General features: G+C 49.5%; 1 protein-coding gene across 6 annotated transcripts in view; it reads left to right on the forward strand.

Moving 5' to 3' along the window:
• The window catches only part of TDRD9 (tudor domain containing 9), a 112,230-nt gene that overhangs the window by 28,649 nt on the left and 59,283 nt on the right, over positions 1-24,298 (forward strand). For 4 of the 6 annotated variants that reach the window (XM_053889889.1, XM_053889890.1, XM_053889891.1 and 1 more), the window contains exons 6-12: positions 1,881-1,961; positions 4,814-4,978; positions 10,506-10,609; positions 18,605-18,669; positions 21,035-21,089; positions 21,241-21,325; positions 22,708-22,765. In XM_053889889.1, the coding sequence (XP_053745864.1) occupies positions 1,881-1,961; positions 4,814-4,978; positions 10,506-10,609; positions 18,605-18,669; positions 21,035-21,089; positions 21,241-21,325; positions 22,708-22,765 (613 nt within the window). Of the gene's footprint in view, positions 1-1,880; positions 1,962-2,176; positions 2,287-2,573; positions 4,350-4,813; positions 4,979-10,505; positions 10,610-18,604; positions 18,670-21,034; positions 21,090-21,240; positions 21,326-22,707; positions 22,766-24,298 lie in introns of those variants that run through there. The other 2 variants (XM_053889893.1, XM_053889892.1) reach the window with 2 other exon arrangements.

A 24,298-nucleotide genomic window follows, 5' to 3' on the forward strand; every position in this document is an offset into this window, starting at 1 on the left:
TTCTGTGTGTCCGCGGTCTTTCTGACCGTTGACTGGACTTGTACGCACGTCCCTGAGTGGTGAGGACACACCTGTCCTCCCGCGTTACTGACTTCGTTCCTTCCCGGAGCAGGGGCCTGTCCCGCAGGGGAGCCACGGCTAGCGGAGGCTGTCTTGTCACCCTGCCACCACAGCTTCTGGCTCTGCACCTGTGTCCCCTGCACCTAGTAGGCATGCTGATAATTACCTGCCTCAGCGAAGAATGGATTGGATATGCTTGAAATTTTAGGTTTATAAGCAATATGGTTCCTAAATAGTGGGATGATTTGAATTTCAAAGGCAATCTAAGAGCAAAGGTTGAAGACCGCCAGGCTGTTGAAAACGGGATGATAATGGTTTTAACTTGTCAGCTCTTGGAAAAGAATAAAGTGGCTCCAGGTAACCATTCCTTCAGTAAGCGTTTTCCAGCACCGGCCTCATCGGGCGGAGATTATCAACACGTGACTGGTGGTGTCTCCCTTCAGCCACTCTCCCGGGGAGACAGATCCCTGCTGAGGTGTGTGTTGGCCGGTGGCAGGGAGGGGGAGGCCGGACGGCCCCGGGAACCTGGGGAGAAGCCGGGTCTAGAAAGTCAGGGTGTGGTGGCCGCGGGGAACTGAACGCTGAGGAGAAGTCACTCGGGGGCTCTTGATTGACGAGAGCCTTTATTTTTCTTTCTCGAGTAGGAGACGGGATGTTTGTGCTGAGGTGTTCCGGAGTCTGGTGATAGAATGAAATAAGGATTGGATTTATAATGGTGTCCCTGGGATGCCCAGCCATTCATGTGAACGTTAAATACTTTTCAGGCGCTGTTTTTCTTCTCTTTTCCCTGTCCCGCTCCCCCACGGCTCCCCTTCGGTGGGGAGTGAGGAAGGAGTGGGACCAGGGGCAGATGTGGCTGTGGAATAATGGCTGGGCCTGGACACCAAGGGGAAGAGCGCTCCCGCCTTTGGACTCGGCGGCCAGTCTCTCCACTTTGGCGGCAAAATGTCCCAGAATCGAATCTTACTGTCCCCTTGTGCGTTGAGTAACCCCGGCCGAGTGACAGTTCTTGTGGAAAAGCAGCCCCACGTGACCCACACGTTTGCCGTTGGCTGGCCTGGGGCCGGCAGAGCAGGGGAGGTTGAGGGAGCTGTGGGTCCGTGGGGGCCCTGCCTGCCTCGCCGGGGGCGGGGGGGGGGGGAAGGTAGAGGAGGGTGGGGACGGGGCTGCTTTCCCCGGGCTGCAGCTCCCGCGCCAGCTCCCCAGGGTGACCCCGAGCGCCTGCAGCTCCCCCTGGTGCCCTCGGCTCCCAGCCTCCGTCTGCTTGCCCGTTTGTGGCTGACCTGACCGTGCCACAGCCAGCCCGGCCCCCCCTCGGGCGCCACGGTTCTGCGTCTCACGGAGCGGGCACGCTGGCCTCAGCCTCCGCCCTGTGCTCACTTGCCAGCCCGAGTGCAGCTGGAGACCGAGGGGAGCGTGTGGTTGGCAGGGGAAAGCAGAGGAGGTGGGGCCGGCGGCTGTCTGTGCCGGGGACGGGTGGGGATGGTTAGGGTTAGGGACTCCGTGACCCCGGGGGGCTCCACTGGCATTGCACGCGCGGGACCAGAGATGCTAAGTTCTCTGCCCAGAAGCCCCAGAGAGAAGCACCGAGGGGGAAGAGACCCACCCGGGCCTCCTCTGTGCCCTCTCGTTCGTGGGCCAGGCGGCCCGGCTTCCTCTTAGCCGGGAGCGCCGTCCGGTCCGTCCCGAGGAAGCGCGTTTAGCGGAACCGGCTGCCCTGCCTCCCGGCGACCGACCGTCGAGCCGCTTCCGCCTTCCGGGGGGGCGGTCACGTGCGTTGCTGGCTGCCACGTGGGGCGCCCCACTTTTCTATTTTGCAGGTACACGAACGGACTGAAGAAATGGATTTCCTGCTGTTGGTAGTCCGCAAACTTCTGAGAACAAATTCGCGTTTTGTGAAGGTAAATCTGATTTCCTGAGTAACAGGAATATTCAGGGTTAAGGTTTATGATTTGGATTTGTGTCTCTTCGTTTTTTCAGAAACCATCGAAAGCAGTGACTCTTGACATTTGTTGTCGCGTGTCCTCCTCCACATCTTGCCAGGAAGCTGGCTCCAGGGCATTCCCTCAGGATGGGAGTGTGGAATCTTTTTTTTTTTTGGATTATTATGTTGCATTAAATTCGGAAATTTTCTCCAGGCAGAAAGTGATGTGATGGTTGTTGACTCTAATGAAATACTGAGTGTTGGATCACTGCTTTTGGTTGAATAATTACCACAGTTCGGAGGTATGTGACTACATCTGCAGTCTTTGTTCTAAAAACGACACCAGAAGAGGAATTGAGGGTTTTTTTAATTAAAATTTTTTAATACAGTATATTTATTTTGGAGAGAGAGAGCGTGAGTCAGGGAGGAGCATAGAGAGAGGGGGAGAGAATCCCAAGCAGGCTCCAGGCTGTCAGTGCCCAGCCCGGCGCGGAGCTCAAACCCGCGGACCGTGAGAGCGTGACCTGAGCCAAAGTCGGACGCTTAACTGAGCCACCCAGGCGCCCTGAGGACACGAACATTTTGAGGACAGTTCTGTGCGCTGCTGTTTTAAAGACTTAGGTTTTGAGTTGACTGAAAGTCCGTGGGGATGGCGATCGCTGTTTGCATCACGTGAACTAAAAGGAGGAGGGCGTGAACTCGACCGAACCAGCGGGGGGTTGTGATAATTACGTGTTCCCCATGTAGGCCACCCTGTGTGTGGGGAGCAGCTTCCGAAGGGTGGCCGCGGCTGGAGTGTGGCCTCGTGGAAAAGGCTGTGACGGGCTCTGCCGCTGTTGGAAAGCAGTTGTCTGCCAGTCTTCCGTCCGTTCATCTGCTTAGGGAAGCATCTCTTGGGACTCCGCTCCCAGGATGAGACCCGTCTGCCTCAGAAGGCTCACCTGGTGGGCGCCAGACAGATGGAATCTGAAAATGGTAATCGTGTCACTGCTTGACACGATTGTAGCACGAATGCAGGAATTTGGCTGTTCTATTCCTTTTTTGGAATCTTAAAGATGACGTTAAAGATTGTTCAACAGTTTGGGACCTTTTGGCTGTCATTTTAAGACTTTTCATTTTGGGGCGCCTGGGTGGCTCAGTCGGTTGAGTGTCTGACTTTCACTCAGGTCACATGATACCATTGAAATGATGGAAACTGAAGAAAAATTGGAAACTTAATAGTCTAACATATCAGCATAAATTTCTGTAACATGCAAATTACTTAGTCATTAGGAATTATTACTTTTTTAAGACTTTCTTTTTAGGGGCACCTGGGTGGATCAGTCGGTTAAGCATCCGACTCTTAGTCTCAGCTCAGGTCTTGATTTCAGGTCTTGATGGTGAATTTAAGCCCCACACTGGACCCTGCGCTGGGTGCGAAGCCTCCTTAAAAAAAGTTTACCACATTGCTGAAAATGGTGGGCAGGAATTTGGTTCCCGTTATAAAAATAGTAGGAAACCATTGGTTAGTTTCAGTATTTTCTTCATTTGTTAAACCTATGAAGCAGAATATTTTCTGGGCCAAGAAATGAGAAATCAAGTTATAGATGGCATTATACTGAGTTTTTGAAATGCTCAAAAATTCTCTTTTTAGTACTTTTTAAAAAGAGAGTTGCTGTCAGAGACTTAGATTCGGGAGTGTGGGAAGATGGGCCTGAAGGTCTCCCCTTCCTCTGCCACACAGACCCTTAGAGGTTCCTGGCTCTGGGCCGTCCCCACACCTGCTGGCCCCGCTGTCACTGTTGGCTGATCACACTCAGGTCAGTCCCACGCTGGTGTCTTGAGCAGGCTGCCGAGTTGTCTGTCTGGAGGAGAGGCTGGTGGCAGTGAGGAGTCTCGATGGCCTTGAGCAGTCCGGTCTGGCCTCATGTCCGCATGCCGCCTCAACCGAGCAGAAGCCTCGCACGCCATGAGCCTCACTGTCCCTCGGAAGACAGCTTAGAGAGCATCTGCCGGGACCGAGTATGCCCCGTGGGGGCCACTCTTACACCCACATGGCTTCTCAGAGGCTTCCTTCCAACCTGAAGCAACTCAGCTTAAATGAGTTCTGGTTAATATGCTTTCTACCATTTGGATCTAACATCTTAGGGGAAAATACACGTATTTTGTTTACACGGTAACGCATCGGGTCGTCGGCAGCCAGCCGAGAGTTGGGTTTACCCCCGGTGAGCATCTCAGAGACTGGCGGATGGCGCGTGTCCTTCGTGGCACTGCTGCCTTGTCCGCTGCACATCTAGGGTGCTGTGGGTGCTGCTCCTGGCTTTCACACAGAGTTTCCCACGGAGGACATCCCATAGTTGCTTCCTGGCACAACTGACCACTTGTGGTGGGTCCCCAAGCCTCTGTGTCCTGCTTCGGTCTAGGCTGGTTTCTCTCTGCTGTGGCCCTGGGACCGACTGCTCCAGATTCGTGGCTTAGAGCCGGGGTTTTCTGGCTCCGCGTCTGCCTCTTTGCTGTTCTGCTCCCTGGCGTTTCTGTAACACCTCATCTAGTAACTTGCTTGTTTTTGCTTTTGTTTTCTGATGCAAAGGTTCCTTTTAGATAAGTGGTCATAGGTTAGCTTTATTGTAGTCTCTCACTTGATAAAATAATTTAGGAGAAGTAGTAAAAGTTGGTTGTCTCTGAGCATTCGTTCAACTGTAATAATTTGTACTCCATTAAAGATTACATCAATGTATCATACTGAAGTTTTGAAAATTACTAAAGCAGAAGACAAGCTTGGTAATTTAACGACATCACGTTTAGTTGTTGTTATTGCTCTTGTTTGTTCTAATGGTTTCTCTTCTGCAGATAATCCTCATGTCGGCCACCATCAGTTGTAAAGAGTTTGCAGATTACTTTGCTGTTCCTGTCCAGAACAAGATGAACCCTGCGTATGTTTTTGAAGTGGAAGGAAAGCCCCATTCAATCGAAGAGTATTATCTTGATGATTTGGGGCACATTCATCACGGCAGGGTATGTTGGAAGGCATTGTTTCTTTCATAGCGAATGTGCCTTTGTGTCCGAGTGAGCCCGCACTGGTCAGCTGCAATTGTAAGACTGTACGAAATCCAAGCTGGGAGATGGTGCGGGCTGGGGCTGGAGACGGACGGGTCGGGAGAGCTCCGAGTTTGTTGCTGTGAACTGTGGGCATCGAGACACATTGTACGCTCCTGTGAAAGTTGTTGGATTGGTTTTACACTTTGTTGGTGAAAAGTAAAATGTCAGATTTTCGTCAGCTATAAAATTGTAGATTCAGTTGAGAGTGGGAGGTAGTTTTATTTCAAATTTTACTTTGATTAAACTGCTTCTTATAATACAAATTGCGGTGCTCTCAATTGAAGGAGGAGTGTACTGACGGTGAAGGACCGGGATAATACATCCTTACGAAAAGTTGCAGTTGATTTGACGTTATTTTCACGTGGGTAATACATTTACAGGGTTCAAAAATCGAAAAGAGGTCTATGAGCAGGTATAAACTCTCTCCTTCCCCCTCCTGTCCTCTGCTCAGCTCCCCTGCCAGCGAGAGGAAATCACTGTCACTAATTTCTTAGGAATCGTGCTGTAACTCTGAATGTCTGTATGAGCGGATACAAATGTGCGGTTTCTCCCTTTACGGAAACAGCAGTGCCCTCGGTGCACCTTGCCTTCTCGTTCTGCTTTTCGTGTCCTTTCCCGTCTCACAGCTTATTCTCTTTTTAGAGCTACATTCTGTTCTCTCATGTCCGTATCTCACTAATCTCCAGTATTTCTGGCCTTTTTCTTTTTTAAGTTTCTTTATGTATTTTGAGTGGGGGAGGGGCAGAGAGGGAATCCCCAGCGGGCCCTGCACTGTCGGCACCGAGCCCAACGTGGGGCTCCACCCCATGAACCGTTAGAGTATGACCTGAGCTGAAACCAAGAGTTGGATGCCTAAACCGGCTGATCCCCCCCAGGTGCCCCCGGTCTGTTCTGCCTAAAAGCAGCGCTGCGGGAGGAGACTGTGCGCTCCCGACGGTGTGTTCAGAGGCTGGGCTCTCTCTGCCTTGTTACCGTCGACATTTGGGGCCGGTTCTTTGTGGTGGGGGCTGCCCTGTGCACTCACTGTAGGATGTTTAACAGCGTTTCTGGCCTTGATCCGCTAGCGGCAAGTGGGGCCCCCACCGTGACCACCAACGGTGTTTCCGGACAGTCCGTGGGCGGTCGGCTGCCCCCCTTGAAGACCCCTGTGTAGGGTACGCCTTGTAGAAGACCGTGTCTGCTGGTGGAATTGCTGGGTCAGAGGGTGCGTGCACTTGTGATTTTGACGGACGGTGCCGGACTGCTCTGTGTAGGAGTTGGACTCTTACCACAAACAGTTGTGATGTGGAAGTAGACTATAGCCTCGACGACGGTGAGTCAGCCGACGGGTTCCACCTAAGGTAAGAAGACACGTTTTGTCAGATCTATTACAGCGGAGGGAGGCCAGCGATGGCCATTAAAGTGTGGCACGTCTTTTTTTCCAACTTTGTGGATGACAATATTTCAAAAGAACAGGAAAGTTATAAGAATTTTCTAGTAAACACCTCTCTGTCACCTGGATTCTAAAGTTCACGTTTATAAAAAACTGTCAGAACCAAGAAACTAACTGATATATTATTAGAACTAAAGTTGTATTTATTTGGATTTTACTGGTTTTTCCCTAATTTCCTTTCTCTGTCTCAGGGTCCCACATTGCTTTGAGTCGTCATGTCTCTGTAGGCTTCTCTGGGCCGTGACGGTTTCTCAGACGTCTCTTATTTTTGATGACCTTGACGGTTTGTAGGAGTACTGGTCAGGTATTTGTAGGATTCCCCACTGTTAGAATTTTTCTGATGTTTTTCTCATGAGTAGACTTGGGGCTGTGGATCTTGGGGAGGCAGACCATTGGGGTGAAGTGCTGTCTTGTCACGGGGGGACCACCAGCGTGGCCTATCACTGGTGATGTTGGCCGAGGAAGTTTTTAAAAAAATTTTTTTGTTTTTGAAAGAGAGACAGTGTGAGCAAGGGAGGGGCAGAGAGAGAGAAACACAGAATCTGAAGCAGGCTCCAGGCCCCACGCTGTCAGCACAGAGCCCCACACGGGGCTTGAACCCACCAAACTGTGAGATCACAACCTGAGCCAAAGTCAGATGCTCAACCGACTGAGCCACCCAGGCACCCCTCCTGGCCAAGGAAGTTTTAGCCAAACTTCTGCCCTACAGTGTTACTGTCCCTTCCTTTTTCTTTTGTGTATTTGTATGTGTTTACCTGTTTCTTTGCTCATTGCCTGTTTCCCTCCCCCCCACCCCCACCCCAGTGAGATGTAAGCAGCATAAGAGACACATCTGTCCTTTGCTGCTTGGACACAAGTCACTAACTGCAGCCCGTATTCAAGGTGGAGGGGAGAGGGCACTTCGTCACATTTAAAAATTTTGTACTTTCTGGCCCCTTTTGGAATGTGAACGTACCGATGGTTTTACAAGTCTTTCCAGCTGGCCGTTGTGTGTTGGAATCACATAGATGATTGCTCGTGGGTGCCCTGTGGAGTTGGGTCAGGCCTGGGCACCTGCCCTCTGCTCCCGTGCGGGCGGGGCAGCCTGGACTCCTCTCCAGCCAGGGGCTCGTGTTCTCCAGGCTGGGGAGAACCTGGTTTTGGCATTTGCATACCCAGTATCCTGTTCTTGGTACTTAATAGGTACTCGGGAAATATTTTGGTGAATGAATATATTAACATTAAGCCTTATAAAAGCGGTGTTTTGTATAGATTCTGCTATATAGTTTTTGGAGTCAGAGGAGTTTTAAAAATTCCAGTTTTGTTATTGTTACTACTCCCTGGGCACACCATCTAACGTTACAGGGGAGAAGCAACGTTCCTTCTGCGGACACCAGCCTTTCTCCCTTCCTGCCTTCTTAGGGACCTTTTCTGATTGACTGTTGCCCCCTCCTTGCTTTTTTTTTTTTTTTTTTCTTTTGTAATGTTTACTTTTGAGAGAGAGAGACAGAGCATGGGTCGGGGAGGGGCAGAGAGAGAGGGAGGCCCAGAATCCGAAGCAGGCTCCAGGCTCCGAGCTGTCAGCACAGAGCCTGACGTGGGGCTCGAACCCACAGACCACGAGATCATGACCTGAGCCGAAGTTGGCTGCTCAACAACTGAGCCCCCCCGGTGCCCCAACACCCTCCTCGTGTTACCTTTCCTAGTGCCTTCTCCACTGCCCCTTACCTGTCCCCATTTCATCAGAACTGAGTCTCTCTCATCTTAAAAAGCACCCTCACGAGGTCCCGTGTTTCTCTCCGTGGTCTGGCTCCCACTGCCCCTGTTCTGAGATGGCATTTGTCAGGATCACTAGCGACTTCCTTAAGTTGAGAGTCCTCTGCCCCAAACTTACCATGACCTCCCTGTAATATTTGACACCTTTGGCCAGTTTGGTTTTCTTGAAAGTCACCCTTCCCTTGAGGCCAGTGTTGCCCTTGTGGTCTTTCTGTTGCCAACCCTGGCTGTTCTTTTCAACGTCCTCTGAAGAGGTCTTTTCACTGCTTATTTTCAACATTTTTGTTTTCACCCTCCCCTTAGAAATGAGACAGGAGGGAGCGCTCACGATGTGTAGCTTTAGTCCGGAAGCAGAGCTGAAGGAGAGTGTGGCCCCACCCACCACTCCCCACGCCTTCCCGCCCTGGACAGGGCTTTTATAATCCTGTTCACAGTTGGGCAGTAACCCACTTCAAGGGGATCACGAGGATGGTGAGGCAGGTTGAGGTCCCCGTTCTGCTCCCCGATGGTGCCTGGCCGTCTCGGCGTCGTTCGTTTCCTACCGTCTGCAGCGCCCGTTCTGGCACGTCTCTCGCCCTCCTCCTGGGACCAGCTGGCCGGCCTCGGCACCGCAGGCTCGTGGTGACGGCAGACGCGCAGGGCTCCAGCCTCTCCTCGTGGGGCAGAAACACGAGCTTCCGCCTCCCTCTCTTGACAGCGTCACGGTCGTTAGTTCAGCGGAGGAGTGAGTCTCTCCGTTTCCGCCTGCGTGAATTTATTCCCTCCACGTTTCTGCCCCTTCCCCTGCTTTATCTTTTGTCGGAGCGCATCGACTGAGCGAGTGGGCCCGTTTGCTCTGAGCGCACTGTGCCGTCTGGGGAGCAGAGACCTCGTCTGTCGTCTGTTGTTTGCCCCTGACTCTCACACGTGGTGGGGGCGAGGGCAGCCGTGGATCAGCGGGCCCGTGACCCACCTCACTGTTCCCCTCGTTACCCGTGTGACGCCTGCTGGGAGAAAGCAGGGCTGTATCTGGTGTCTTGTATTGTATTTAAATGATATTCTTTGGGTTTGGATTCTAGAACACAGTGAAGTTACTTCTGAATTGGTGACGTACCTTTTCCGTGGCTTACTGGTTTGTAGAAAAACCGTTCTGATGGGTGTGAATGCCACCGTTGGGGTTTGTGAAAACCATGCTTTCTTTCTATTTCTGTTTTGTATGTTTCTGTTACGGTTATCGTTTGGATAAAGTAGAAAGTCGTTCCAGGTAAAGATAGAATGCTCCTTCACAGTTATTGATGAAATAAAAGCCGGTTTGTTACTCTTACGTTAGTAGGATCGTACTAATAGTGAAAAATGGTTTCTTACCAGCTGACTTAATTTACTCTAAAAATGGGGGGGAAACTGCATCTGTGGCTAACTACTTACCACCTGTAGACTTCTGATGTGTTTTCCACAAAGTTGAGTGCAGTGCTTTGAGCACAGTACTTGATAAGTAAGGTTATTAAATACACCAAAAAAGCTTTCTTACTCTTGGTGCAAAAAAACCCCCGATATGGCTATGAAAGAGATTTTCTGGAAATTATGCCATAACTGTTGTGCCGGGTGTTGTAGAGAGACTCTTCCACGGTGGTGGCCTTGGTTCCATGAAGCCGTCAGCTCAGACCAGTGATGCCAACCTCACTGGGGGGGTGGGGGGGGTGGCGGGGGGGGGGGTTGCTGCTGCGGTTGACCCCCCGCATTCTGCGGAGGTGTCTGGAGGGCAGTTTTAAACGAGCTGGGCTCATTAGTTTTGTTTTAGTATGCGGTTAAAAGTAGTCTAGCGACCCGTGGCCTGGCACATGGGTGACTTCGGCATTTTCTTCCTGTAAGTTGGCAGATGTAACGGGGTGTTAGCCTTCCCCGGTCCTTGGGACGGTGGTGGCGGTGATGTCTCAGGACTTGTTGAGACGGGCGCCTGACGGCAGGGGCGCCGGCGCTGGGTTCTGTACGCATCTGGAGCTGCTCGCTCTGTCTTCGAACTAGGTTTCCCGACAGACGTCCCACCTCTGTGTGTCTGCGCTCTGAGCGCATCCGCGCCCCAGTGACAGGGACGGGGTGAACTCGTCCGTACCGTGTCCGTTGGGGCCTGGCGCTCGGCAAGCGTTCGTGTATTGGCCGCTGACAGTACTCTTTTTATTGGGGTGTTAAAGTGACGCACTGAGGAGAGTCACCTGTCTGAACCCAGAACCCCTTGTAATCCTGTTCTGATCTTCCGGCCTTTCCTTTTCCTGTGTTTAGCTTTCTCCTCACATCCCGAAGGAGCCGGTGATTACTAAGGACATTTACGAAGTCGCTGTCTCCCTGATCCAGATGTTCGACAACCTGGATGTGAAGGAGAGTGGGTAAGAGACGCTCCGCTTGGCAGCGTGCTTCACGTGCGAGTTCAAACGGTTCGCTGTTTGTTTAGAAACCGTTTAGTGTTTTTATAATGTTAACACGTAACTGTAGATACCTTCTCCAGTAGTCACTGTGTAGATTTTAAAATAAAGTTGGTACATCGGCCATTTTTTTTTTCTTTACTGGAAATTTCCACTTTAAAGTAGTAAGACCAACTACAGTTTTAAGACTTGACAGTGTTAGAAGCCAGCAGTCACAGCCTAAGGAGAGAATGGTTTCCAGACATGCTGAGTCCTGTCAGTCCTAGTCTGAGGCAGGTGGAGAGGACCGCGCTAGGAGAAGGTGTCGGGAGCATTTCCTTGCCTTGGTTTCTGTTTGTTAAGAAGATACGGGGGGCGCCCCGGGGCTCAGTCGGTTGAGCGTCCGACTTCGGCTCAGGTCATGATCTCACAGCTTGTGAGTTCGAGCTCCGCGTCAGGCTCTGTGCTGACAGCTCGGAGCCTGGAACCTGCTTCGGATTCTGTGTCCCCCCTCTCTCTCTGTCCCTCCCCAGCTCATGCTCACGTGCGCTCTCTCTCTCTCTCTCTCTCTCTCAAAAATAAATAAACGTTAAAAAAAAAAAGGAAGATCCGCTCCCCACCCTAAGGCTCCTTGGTCACCCGTTTGCTCACGTGTTTAGCTGGACCTTTGAAGCGGAACCTGTTTTCCCTTAAGAGCAACTTCAGGTTATCAGGGGTGGTTGGAGTCTGTGATATAAAAAATGCTGTATTACGTTCTGAACCCTCCCTGTGTTCGTTTCCTGTGGCTCGTAAATGCAGTTGCTGTGTCAGAATGACAGACCCGGACGATGTAGAGTCCGCCTCCTCGCGGCAACCGGAACGTGACTGCGGGCCGCCTGTCCTTCCAGGCCCGACGCGCACGTCCGTGCCTCCCTCCTTTTACTGTCACTTGCGAAGTGCAGACATCCGTGAAGCGTAAAGTCACTCGTCTTGCGGTCCCCCTGAACACTACCTGAGAATGAGCGGGCCGTCATCCGGTCCCGTCCCCCACAACCTGCATGCAGTTGTGTTACTTTAGCTGTTTCTGAGCTCCTTCAAGTTTTGGTCTTTCTTTCTTTCTTACCTATGTTAAAAGATTTCTTTCTGGCTTTGATTTTTTTTTTTTAAATTAGAGAGAGAGTGCACAGGCAGGGGAGGGGGCAGAAGGATCGAGGGAGAGAATCTTAAGCAGGCTCCCTGCTCTGCACAGAGCCTGACGCAGGGCTCGATCCGTGACCCGTCGTGACCTGAGTCGAAATCAAGTCGGACACTTAACTGACTGAGCCAGCCAGGTGCCCTTATGGATTTTGTTTTCTTTTAAATAGACTTTATTTTTAGAGCAGTTTTAGGTTCACGGCAACGTTGAGGAGTAAGTACAGTTCCCATGTGCCCGACATAGTCACAGTGCCCCCTACTGTCGGCGTCTTGCACTGGAGCGGTACCTTGTTGTTGACACATCATCGTCGCCCCCCAAGTCTGCAGTGTAGGCTTCACTGATGGCGTGCATTTGATGGGTTTCGGCAGGCCTGTGATGGTGTGTATCCGGCATGGTAGTATCCCGCCCCCAGATCCTGTCTGTCCTGCCTGTTCCTCCCTCCCCTGTAACCATGGCAACCACGGATCCTTTTACTGTCTCCCTGGTGTTGCCTTTTCCAGAATGTCTTGTGGTTGGGATCATACATATGCAGCTCTCTCAGATTGGCTCCTTCACTTAGCGGCAAGCATTTCAGTTTCCTCATGTCTTTTCCCGGCCCGTAGCTCATTTCTTCGTAGCGCTGAACAGCATTCCCCTGTCTGGACGGCCCGCGGTGTGTTTACGCGTTCACCTGCTGAAGGACGTCTCGGCTTCCGAGTTCGGGCCGTTATGAAGGAAGCTGCCGTAAACACGTATGTGCAGGTGTTGGCGTGGACGTGAGTTCTCGGCTCCTCGGGGTGAGCGCGAAGGAGCAGGATCGCTGGATCGGTCTTGTAGGAGACCACCCAAGTGCCTTCCAGGGTGGCTGTGCCGCTTCACGTTCCCGGCAGCGATGGATGGGGGGCCCCGTGCCTCCGCGTCCCCAGCAGCATCTGGTTGTGTGAGAGTTCTGGGTTTGGCTGCTCCGTGTTTTGGCACGGAGCTCTTGTCAGATGTGAACTGTGCCTTCGGCGTTATATGGTGCCCTGTTCGGTCTTGCTTAATGCTCTGGGGCCTGAATTGCGCTTTGTCAACGTTTCAAGATCGCAGCCCTGCTTTCTTTCTGTCTTGGCCTCTAAAATCTTTGCCCTTCCTTTACTGTCACTCTTTTCTGAAGGGCTTATGTTTAAGTATGTCTTTTGCAGGTAGCAGAGTTGGGGGTGGTTTATGAGTCATTTGAAAAACTTTGGCTTTACTGAGTTCAGCCATCCGTGCTTATTGATACGACCATGTGTTTAGTCTCCCGTGTGTTATACATACTCTATGGCCTTTTCTTTCGTTTCAAAATTTTTTCTTGGTGGTTAGGAAGGTTTATAATGTCGTCATTGTAGCTGCTGTATCTTTAGAGAAGGCCCACAGACTTCTTTTCCATTGTGAAGGCTTCTGACCCTTGTTCCCTGGGGAAAATGCTCATTGACTTCCACCTGTTTGTTAGCTTTGTGGCAAATGGAGCATCCTGTTCGCCTCTCTCTGTTCCCCTTCCTTTTCCCCTCATTAAAAAAAAAAATTTTAATGTTTATTTTCGAGAGAGAGAAACAGAGTGTGAGTGGGGGGGGGGGTGGTGCAGAGAGAGGGGAAGACAGAATCCGAAGGAGGCTCCAGGCTCTGAACTGTCAGCACAGAGCCCAATGTGGGGCTTGGACTCACAAACTGTGAGATCATGAGCTGAGCCGAAGTCGGTCGCCCAACCTGCTGAGCCACCCAGACGCCCCTCCCCCTCATTTTTAAAATGGCTTTATCGAGATAGCATTTACATAACATATGATGCACCCCTTTAAGCTGTACAGTTGAGTAGTTTCTGGAATATTCACACATATGCGGCACCATTACCACAGCCCATTTTAGAATATCTTCATCACCTTAGAAAGAAACCCTGACCCTTTCACTCTCTTCCTCATTCTTCCCCTTCACCCCTGGTCCTAAGCAACCACTAATCAACTTTTTGTCCCTATAGGTTTCCCTGTTCTTGACTTTCATGTAAGTGGAATCCTGTAGGATGTGATCTTTGGTGACTGACCTCTTTCACTTATTGTGGGTTTTCACGGCTCGTCCGTGTCGTAGTGTGTATTGGGACTTTCTTCCTTTTTATGACTGAAGTCAGTCCTCTGTTGTAGGATACACCACATTTCATTTACCCACTTGTGTATCGATGGTGACTTCGGTTCTCTTTCTCCTTTCGGCTTTTGTGCAGAATGCTGTTGTGAAAGTTCATGTACAGGTACTTGTGTGGATGTGTATTTTCATTTTTCTTGGGTATATACCTAGGAGGGGAATTGTCGGCTCATATGGTAACTCTGTGTTTAACCAGTTGAGGACCTGCCGGACTGGTTTCCAGAGCACCTGGATCATTTTACATTCCCACCAGCAGCTCGTGAGGGTCCACGTCCTTTCCAGTACTGGTTGATGTCTGACCTCGGATTCCAGCCATCCTGGTGTGTGTGATGTAGTATCACGTTGTGGTTTTGACTTCCACGCTGCTGATGACTGATGATGTTGAACATCTTTTTTAGGAGCTTATTGGCCACTTGTATATCCTCTTTAAAGGCGCGCGTGTGTATATTTAGAGGCATACGTCCTTTGTCCGATTTTAATTGGATTATTTGTTTTTGTTTTTGTTTTTTTACTGATCATAAGGATTCTTTGTATATTCTAGATACAAGCCCTTTACCAGATACATGGTTTGCAAATATTTTCTTGCATCCTGACGGCTGTCTTTTTACTTTCTTGCTGGTGGTTTTGAAGCACAAAAGTTTTTAATTTTGGTAAAGTCTAAATTGTCTAGTTTTTCTTTTGTTGCTCATGCTTTTGGTGTCATAGCTAAGGATCCATTGCCAGGTTCAGGCTCATCAAGATTTACCCCTTGTTTTCCTCTAAGGGCGTTACAGTTTTGGCGTTTCATTTAGGTCTTAGGTCTTTGAATTCAGTTTTGTGTACATGTGAGGTGAGAGTCTAGCTTCATTCTTGGGCTTGTGTGCTAACCACTCGTCCCAGCACTGTTGGTTCAAAGACTCTCCTGTGCCCGTTGTGTGTTGGCACCTTCTTGAAAATGGTGGCCATCCACCATGAGTGGATGGGTTTATTTCCGGACTCTAAATTCTATTCCGTTGGTCTCTGTGTCTGTCCTTGGGCTAGTACCACACCACCTTGGTTACCACTGTTTTGAAGTAATTCTGAAATTAGAAGTAGGAGTCTTTCTGACTTCGTTCTTACTCAGGATTGTTTTGGCTATTCCAAGTCCCTCGTACTCCTAGGTGAACTTTAGAATCAGCCCGTCCATTTCTTCAGGGAAGCCAGGACTCTGAAAAGGATTGGGTTGAGTCTGGAGATGTGGGGAGTGTTACCATCTTAGCTATGACCGTACTCAGTCTTCCAGTACGAGATCTTTTCCTATTTCTTTAGATTCTTAAAAATCATTTTCAGCAATGCTTAGTAATTTTCAAAGTATAAGTTTTGCACTTATCTTGTCAAACACGTTTCTGTGTTTTACTCCTTTTGATGTTATTGTGAATGAAATTATTTTCTTAATTTCATTTTTTGATCATTGCAGATGTATCAAAATAACAATTGATTTTTGTGTATTGATCTTTTATCCTGCAACTTTGCTGAGGTCATTTATTAGTTCTGGTAGGATTTTTTAAAACTTTTTTTAATGTTTATTTTTGAGAGACAGAGAGAGAGAGAGAGAGAGAGAGAGAGAGAGAGAGAGAGAGAGAGAACAAGTAGGGGAGGGGCAGAGAGAGAGGGAGACACAGAATCCGAAGCAGGCTCCAGGCTCTGAGCTGTCAGCACAGAGCTTGATGCGGGACTTGAACTAACAAGCTGAGAGATCATGACCTGAGCCGAAGTCGGACACGTAACTGACTGAGCCACCCAGGTGCCCCATTTCTGGTAGGGTTTCTTAGGATTTTCTGTACCCAAGGTCATGTCGTTTATGAACAGAGATAGTTTTATTTCTTTTTTTCCAATCTGGATGCCCTAGCGCCTTCACCACAGTGCCGACCGGAAGTGGAGGAGCAGGTATCCTTGTCTTGTGATCTCGGGGGAAGCCTCCCTGTCTTTGACCGTGAAGTATCATGTGTGCTGTGGGCTCCTTGTGGGTGGATGACCTTCATCAGGTTGAGGGAGTAAACTCCTGTTGCTGGTTTGTTGAGTGTTTAGATTTTATTTTATTATTTTCTTAAAACTTTTAGTGAAAGAGTGTTAGATTTTGTTTAAATGGTTTATCTGGGTCTGTTGAGGTGATGATGTGAAATTTGTTTTTCTTCTGCTAATATAATGTATTAAATTAATTGATTTTTAGGTATTTTTTAAAGATATTCTTATTTTTTTAATATGAAATTTATTGTGATTGGTTTGCATACAACACCCAGTGCTCCTCCCAACAGGTGCCCTCCTCCATGCCCATCACCCACCCTCCCCTCCCTCCCACCCCCCATGCTCCCATCAACCCTCAGTTTATTCTCAGTTTTTTTTTTAATTTTTTTTTTTTTAACGTGTATTTATTTTTGAGACAGAGACAGAGCATGAACAGGGGAGGGGCAGAGAGAGAGGGAGACACAGAATCTGAAACAGGCTCCAGGCTCTGAGCGGTCAGCACAGAGCCTGACGCGGGGCTCGAACCCACGGACCGTGAGATCATGACCTGGGCCGAAGTCGGACGCCCAACCGACTGAGCCACCCAGGCGCCCCTATTCTCAGTTTTTAAGAGTCTCTTATGGTTTGGCTCCCTCCGTCTCTAACTTTTTTTTTTTTTTTCCTTCCCCTCCCCCATGGTCTTCTGTTAAGTTTCTCAGGACCCATTGATTTTTAGGTATTAAAGTGACTTTGCATCCCTGGGATAAATCCCACTTGGTCATGGTGCACAGTCCTTTCCGTATGTTGCTGGATTTGGCTTGCTTGTATTTTGTTGAGGACTCTTGGCATCCATAGGTACAAGAGGTCTTGTCTGTAGTTTTCTTGTGATTTTTTGTCTGGTACTGGCCTCATTAAATAAGTTGGGAAATGTTTTGTTTTTTGCAAGTTTGTGAAGAATTGGTATCGATTCTTTGAATGTTTGGTAGAATTCTGCTGTGAAGCCATTGGGTCTGGGCTTTTCTTTACGAGTAATTTTAAACTTCTCAGTTCAGTCTATTGCTTTATTATAAGCATATTCAGATTAAAAGAAAATTTTTTTAATCTCTGTTTTTGAGAGAGCTCTGGGAGACAGAGTGAGAGTTGGGGAGGGGCAGAGAGAGAGGGAGACACAGAATCCAAAGCAGGCTCCAGGCTCTGAGCCATCAGCACTGACGCGGGGCTCGAACCCATGAACCGTGAGATCATGACCTGAGCCGAAATCCAGCGCTTAACTGACTGAGCCATCCAAGTGCCCTCACATTTTTTTTTCCCCTTGGGCGAGTTTTAATAGTTTGTGTCTATTTAGGAATGTGTCCATCTCCTGTCAAGTATCTACTTTGTTGGTGTACAGTTTTCCATCGTATTCCTCCGTAATCCTCTGTATTGCTGTAAAGTAATGCCCTTTCTTTCATTTTTAAAAAAATGTTTACTTATTTTGAGAGAGAGCGCGCATGTGTGAACTGGGGAGGGGTAGAAAGAGAGGGAGACAGAATCCTAAGCAGGCTCCATACGGTCAGCACAGAGCCCGATGCAGGGCTTGAACCCATGACCGTGGGATCACAACCGAGCGAAAGTCCAGAGTTGGACGCTCAACCAACTGAGTCACCCAGGCGCCCCTTTCATTTCTCATTCTAGTATTTTGAATCTTCTCTCTTTTTTTCTTGGTCAAAAGCTAAAGATTTGTCCATTTCTTTTTTTTTTTATAAATTTTTTTTAAATGTTTATTTATTTTTGAGAGAGAAAGAGAGATAGCATGTGAGCAGGGGAGGGGCAGAGAGAGAGGGAGGCACAGAATCGGAAGCAGGCCCCAGGCTCTGAGCTGTCAGCACAGAGCCTGATGTGGGGCTCGAACTCACGAACTGCAAGATCATGACCTGAGCCGAAGTCAGACACTTAACTGACTGAGTCACCCGGGGGGCCCCAAGATTTGTCCATTTCATTGATCTTTTCAAAGACCTGGGTTTGAGTTTGTTGATTTTTGTTGTTGTTGTTTTACTATATCTTACTAGTTTTCACTCTAGTCTTTATTAATTCTTGGAAGAGCTGATCAACAGCACTCTGGGCTGTGCTGGGACCAGTACCTGCAGAGGAGAAGGGGTGTGGAGATTAGCTAATGACTGCAACACAGCGTCTCTGGGCCCCCATCTGTTCCTGACGGTGTCTTACTGCTAAACTGAAGACACATGATTTGCTTGCCTGTCTCTGGTCTCTCCCTCCTGCTAGAATGTGAGCTCCACAAAGAGCAGGGACCTTGTTTGTCTGTGTTGTTACTGCCCCGTCTGCCTGCACGAGGAGAGCTCACAGTGTGCAGAGAACCAAAGTTCTGATTTCACACCGAGGAAATATTTTGACAGGAGTGGGAAGGCAAGCTGATGGTTTGAGTTTAAGTTTTACTTGTAGTTATTTTAAAAGTTTTGTATTTTGAGATTCTTGATTACAATAACTAAAGTTCAAGGGAAAGTTTGGCAGATGAGTTTTACGGGAATCAAGACTCTTGGGCACCCCCAGTGACTGTGGAACCATGTCCCAGGACCTCTGTGTTTTTTTACATACAAGAAAACATGCTGGATGATCTGTATGAGACTTTCGTGATCAGAGGCCGGGGCTGTCGGGGTTCTAGACCAGCAGTGGCTACTTTTGCCAGATTAACGTTTGTGCACTCACATTTGTAACAGGAGCAAGAGCTCGTCGGGTGCCCAGTTTGTGGCGGAGCGGAGCAGCGTGTTGGTGTTCTTGCCAGGTGAGTGTCCTGCTTGTGGCCTGGAATTATAATGCCCTTGATGGAGGCTGTGTTTGTGTCTAGCCCATTTTGTGAAAAATGGTACTTGGCTCTGTGTGTTTAGTCTTTTTAGACCCCGAGAACATGAGCACATGTGATTTTCAGTTTGATCTCTTATCGTAACCTTTGCATTGCTAAAATGATGATGAAGAGTTTAATTTTTTTTAAGTTTTTTTAAATGGTGCTTCAACTTTTGTAGGCTTTCTTTCTTTTTTTTAAAAAAAAAAATTTTACACTTTACTTTTGAGAGAGAGACAGAGAGAGACAGAGCATAAGCAGGGGAGGGACAGAGAGACAGGGAGACACAGAATCCGAAGCAGGCTCCAGGCTCTGAGCTGTCAGCACAGAACCCATGAACTGTGAGACCATGACCTGAGCTGAAGTCAGACACTTAACTGACTGAGCCACCCAGGCGCCCTGATCCTTTTTTTTAAAAGTTAATTTATTTACTTTGAGAGGGAGAGAGCATGAGCAGGGGAGGGACAGAGGGAGAGGGAGAGAGAGAATCTCAAGCAGGCTCTGCCCCATCAGCATAGACTTGTTGATTTTGATACTTAACCGACTAGCCACCCAGGTGTCCCAAGAGTTTAATTTTTATTTTATTTAATTAACTTATTTTTAAGAGTTTAATTTTTTAAAGCCAGTTTTATCTGCTTCCAAATTTTCAATAAAGTAATCGGCTTTGTTAAATTTGCCATTTCACATGTATCATTGTAAATGTGAGGTAATGGCCATCATCGTACACGCAAAGCTTAATGACGATGTTGTTGCTGTGACACCATGAGAGTCATCAGAAAAGTCCTTGTGTCCCTATCTCAATATTTGGGAAATCGGCCTTGTGAATTACCTGAGAAAGATTAATTTGTGGTAAATTGTGCTTTTTCAAAATGATGTTTTTGATTTTTTAAATACAGTGGTATAGTTTGGTGACACATTATGACGATAATTCACGTATTTTTGGTTGTTAAAAGGTAATGATAGCACATGAGTCTTTGTACTAGTAGTTTTGGAGAACAAAAACCCTGAATCAAAGTAGCTTACTTAATTTTGGGATGCACCATTTGAGTTTGCAGCTTCAGTTATGTTTTGCTTATGTTGCTGTGGATTAATTTTGTACCCAGGAAACAACCATCGCTGACAGTGGGGTGGGGTTGCAGTTACCCCAATAAACATTTATCAAAGACTGCTGTGCGTGTGGTAGCGTATGAAGGAGAAGTATGGCCAAAGCAGAGCCACGGTGTACTAGCTCAGGAATACCTAAAAAGGAGATAAATGCCTTCTAACTGTTAAACATTGTCTGCGGCAAATATTTATGAACGGTATTTTACAGTTTACTTTGTCTTGTTTCTGTTACGTGTTTATGTGAACGCAGGTTGGATAGATGTTTATTTCGTGAATTGATCTTTTGGGAGCCGTTCTGTATTCGTTCTCTAGGACTGCTGTAACAATGCTACGAAGTGTAAGGCTCAAAACAATGGGAATTTATTCTCTCACTGCTCTGGAGGCCCGGAGTTCGAAATCAAGGTGTCAGCAGGGCCTTGCTCCCTCTGGGGCTCCCGGTAGAACCCTCCCTTGCCTCTGCTGGCTTCCAGCAGCCACCGGCCATCCATCCTTGGCGTTCCTTGGCTTGTGGCTGCGTCCTTCCTATCTCTGCCTCCCTTGTCAACGTGGTGCTCTCTCTGTGTGTCCCTCTCCCTTCGTCTTATGGGGACACCGGCCCTATTGGAGTAAGGTCCCGTCCACTCCAGTCTGACCTCACCTTAGCTCGTTACGTCCGCAGTAATGCTGTTTGCAGACAGGACCATGTTCTCAGGTACTGCGGTTAGGACTTAGCACCTCTTCGGAGGACACAGTTCAGCACATTACAGGGTTGATAGTTCGGGTTGGGACAAGAGCACATGAAAGTTTGATGTATCCATAGACATTTTTTAAACCTAATGAAAAAAATTTAGCCTATCTGTGTGACCAGGACTTTTTGAGTACTATTTTTTGGTTGTAAAATGTTACCTGTTGACCATAGAAAGTTTGGAAAAATCAGTGGGAAATAAAAAAGAAATGTAATTATTCGGATGGCCACACTTGCGGGCGGTCACTGTTGTGGGAAGGGAAACACCAGAAGAATGTTTTTTTTTCTAATTTTTGAGTTATCGGTGGTCAGTGTCATTGTATTTTTATTTGTAATCGAGATGTAATTGGGCAAACAGGATAACAAAGTCAAAATGAATTGGTAGGGCCTTTTTTTGAAAAGGACGTCATCTCATTTAAAGGTTGTTTTTTAAGCAGCAAATACATCTTTTTTCCTCTCTCCACTGTTTTTCGTCTCCAGGTCTGGGTGAAATAAACTACATGCATGAACTTCTCACAAACATGGTTCACAAAAGGTATGTTTCAAATGATGTGGCTCTGTCTTTACTGTTCCGTTATTGTTTCTGCCCTAAAGGAGTCCCATCAGCTCAGTGAACAGTTGCTCGCTTTTGTGTGTCCTCACTTCTGTTCTTTATGGACATGATATTTCGTTAATCTGTTCCCTAGGTTACAGGTTTATCCACTCCATTCAAGTGTGACTTTAGAAGAACAGAATAACGTGTTTCTAAGTCCAGTTCCTGGGTACAGAAAGGTAGGAAACCGGGAGGGGACTTGCAAGCACTTCAGGCACGTTTTCTGCCAAGACTGGGCCGTCGCGGAGCGCGGACACCTCCGCTAGCTGGCCTGACGCGCGCCGCAGCTGGCGGTGACTCACCCGGACGCGTACTTGCCCGAGGAGCCGCGTGTGTCGCTTCTTTCTCATCTTTCGTTTTGTCGGTCGGTCGCTGGTATTCTTTACCTCCTCCGCTTCAGGGTGTTGGTGCTGGTGGATTCTGATGCTTCTCACCTCTTGGCGTTTCTCAGACTGTGGGACGGTTGCGGTGTCTGCAGCACTGCCCCGCGGCCTTGGGTGGAACCCGCGTTCTTCGTCCCGGTGAAGGGGGACGGCTTTAACCTCAGGTTGTGCGTGAGCCGTGGCAGCGTCTTAGCACAACCCTTGCAGAGCTGCTGACGGTGGTCCGGAACCTCAGACGCACAACCCAGCCCCCTCGCTTCCTGGCAAATGTGTGGAACCTCCGGGGGTGGCCGGCCCCTGCACGGTGCAGGCTCAGCCCTTCCTTTGGGTGTTAGCTAGGTCGTGCCTTTTGCCCCGTGCTAATCCCAGGACCCCGGAAGCACTGTGTCCGAGGTCTGGGACGGCTGTCTTTGTCTGGCTTCTTGCCTGTTGCTTTTAAGCACCTGCCGTGTTGCCGGGCTTTGTGGGCATCCAGGGATTATGCCAGGAAGAGTGGTAGCAGTTAAGGTCATGCATGTGGACCTGAACAGATAGATGGCCTGGGTCCCTGTCACCTGTAGTGTGTCTTAGCAGACGGCTTTTGTGAGACTGAACTTCTCTTGGAACGTAGAGCTGTTAGGGAGGTGAATTATAGCCATGTACATCTGGACTTGAGTTACGGTCGTGTCACAGTGCCTGGCGCAGAGCACGTGTCCAGTGCCTGGGCGCTGTGACTTAGGCACTGCGGGTCCGTAGGTACTGGTGATTGAACCCGTGCTTTGCGCCAGGGGCGGTTGGAAGCACTTTACATCTGTTAACTCCTGTGATCTTCACGGCGAGCCTGTGGGTGGGCATCATTATTCTTGTCTGCGTGGCATCTCTGAGGACAGGGAGGTAAGGAGGTGGCTCAGGGCCCCACCCCGGTGTGGGGCAGAGCCTCGAGGTATACGGGTTTGGCTGCTGAGGCCCCCCTGTCCCCACGTTGATCCCCCCAGCCTCCTCCCAGACCCTTGATCAGTTGTGTTTTATAGAAAATAGGAAAACTGTTAATTTAAAATTTTGAGTCCGTTGTCTACGTTAACAATCTTTTAAATAATTTTTGAGCTTGAGTTTTTTTTTTCTTTTTTAATTTTGCCCAGTGTTTCCAGTATATAGCAGGAACGTCAGATGCTTTTTTTTTTTTTTTTTATGTTCGATAGATTATTCTGTCCACCAACATTGCAGAAAGCTCCATCACAGTTCCAGACGTCAAGTACGGTAAGATGCTTCTCTGTTTTCTCCCCGACATAAAGCACGGTACTTAGAGGCCCGCTTGCCCCTTGAGCGGTTGCTCTTCCTCCTCTTCCCCAACTCTTGGCTGTTGCAAGAGAGAATTTAGAAAAGCAGGTTCGTACAGCTTCTCTGCACTCGTAGTTCACCAGTAGTTCTGGTTCACCAGTAGTTCCTCCCCTCCCGGGGGTGCTTCGCGGGCCTTGGTGGACAGTGGGGCCTGGGGCTGCCCCAGGTGGAGTTCTGTGGCTGGAGGGGGGTGAGGCAGGAGCGTCGGGGAAAGGGGGAAGCGTAGCGGGACGCTGTGTCGGCTCGGCAGGGAGCCCTTCCTGACTTAGCGTTCTGCGTGCATGTCCTTGATTGCTTTGTTCACGGGTTTTCTAAATTCGTTAACTCGTAGTTTGAAGCTCCCCGTGTGCCAGGCACTGCTCTGGGTGCCGGGAGCGCGGTGGCGAATGGGCAGAAGGCCTGTCTCGGGGCGATTGCATTCTGCCGGCAGAGACAGGCAGACGGCAGGCAGAGACACGTGTCATTTCAGGTGGAGCGGAGTGCTCCCTGTAGGGGAGCACATCAGAGGGCTACGGTCCTTGGGAAGATGAGCTTTCAGGGTGACGAGGGCACGCCTGGCCGAGGACGCAGTATCTGGACAGGACCTGAACTGAGTGAGGAGTGAGCTGTGGGAGCAGGCGGTTCAGGGTTGAGGAGCGGCAGGGACGGCGCGGCTGGACAGATACGCACGCACACATGGAACGTGGCAGTGTCTGGTCTCCACGCCGGGGACCGTTGGGTGCTGGGGAGATGGTCACCAGGAGAAAGTCCGCGTTCTCAGGACACCTTCAGGGGTGGGTGATAGGCGATGAATAAGACCGGAGCTCGTGGCAGGTGAAGTGACGGGCGTGCAGGAGGTGGACGTGGAGGAGGGAGTCGTGGGAAGGACAGCGGACGCTGTTGGCAGAACGGCCGGGGCGGGGTGGGCGCGTGGGGAAGAGCGTAGGAGGAGCTGAGGGTCAGAGTCCGCGGAGCGAGTGCAGGAAACGGGGAGGCCGGGAGCTGGCTCAGGTGAGCGGGGAGGACGTGGTTGGAGGGCGAGGTCGAGGAGGTAACGGGGTACCAGGTCACGCAGAGCTTTCCGGGGCGTGTGAAGGCTTAGGGTTTTGCCGGCAAGACAGGATTTGGAGAGCAGGGACGACATCGTCTGGAGGCTCATTCAGGGACAGACCGCAGTGAGGCAGGGGGCTTGGCGGGCTGAGTGAGGAAGGAGGGGGTGACTAGTGCGGGCAAGAATCGGCGGCGGGTTACAGGGGGATGGTGGCCGCAGGGCCCTATCTGGTAGGTGTGCCGGGGGATCTGGTGTGGGACTGTGGCAGCCGGAGCGGCACGGTGAGGCACCTGCTGCCCGTCCATGGACACTTGGGTGTGCAGGCCCGGAGACCGGCGGGCGGTGGTGGCACGTGGGGAAGGCGTTTCTGGTGTTGGAAGGGGGGCAGTGATGAATTGCAGAGGCACAGCCAGCAGAGGCCT

The sequence above is a fragment of the Panthera pardus genome, unplaced genomic scaffold, assembly GCF_024362965.1.
Source record: "Panthera pardus isolate Hobbes unplaced genomic scaffold, ASM2436296v1 HiC_scaffold_24, whole genome shotgun sequence".
Lineage (NCBI taxonomy): Eukaryota > Metazoa > Chordata > Mammalia > Carnivora > Felidae > Panthera > Panthera pardus.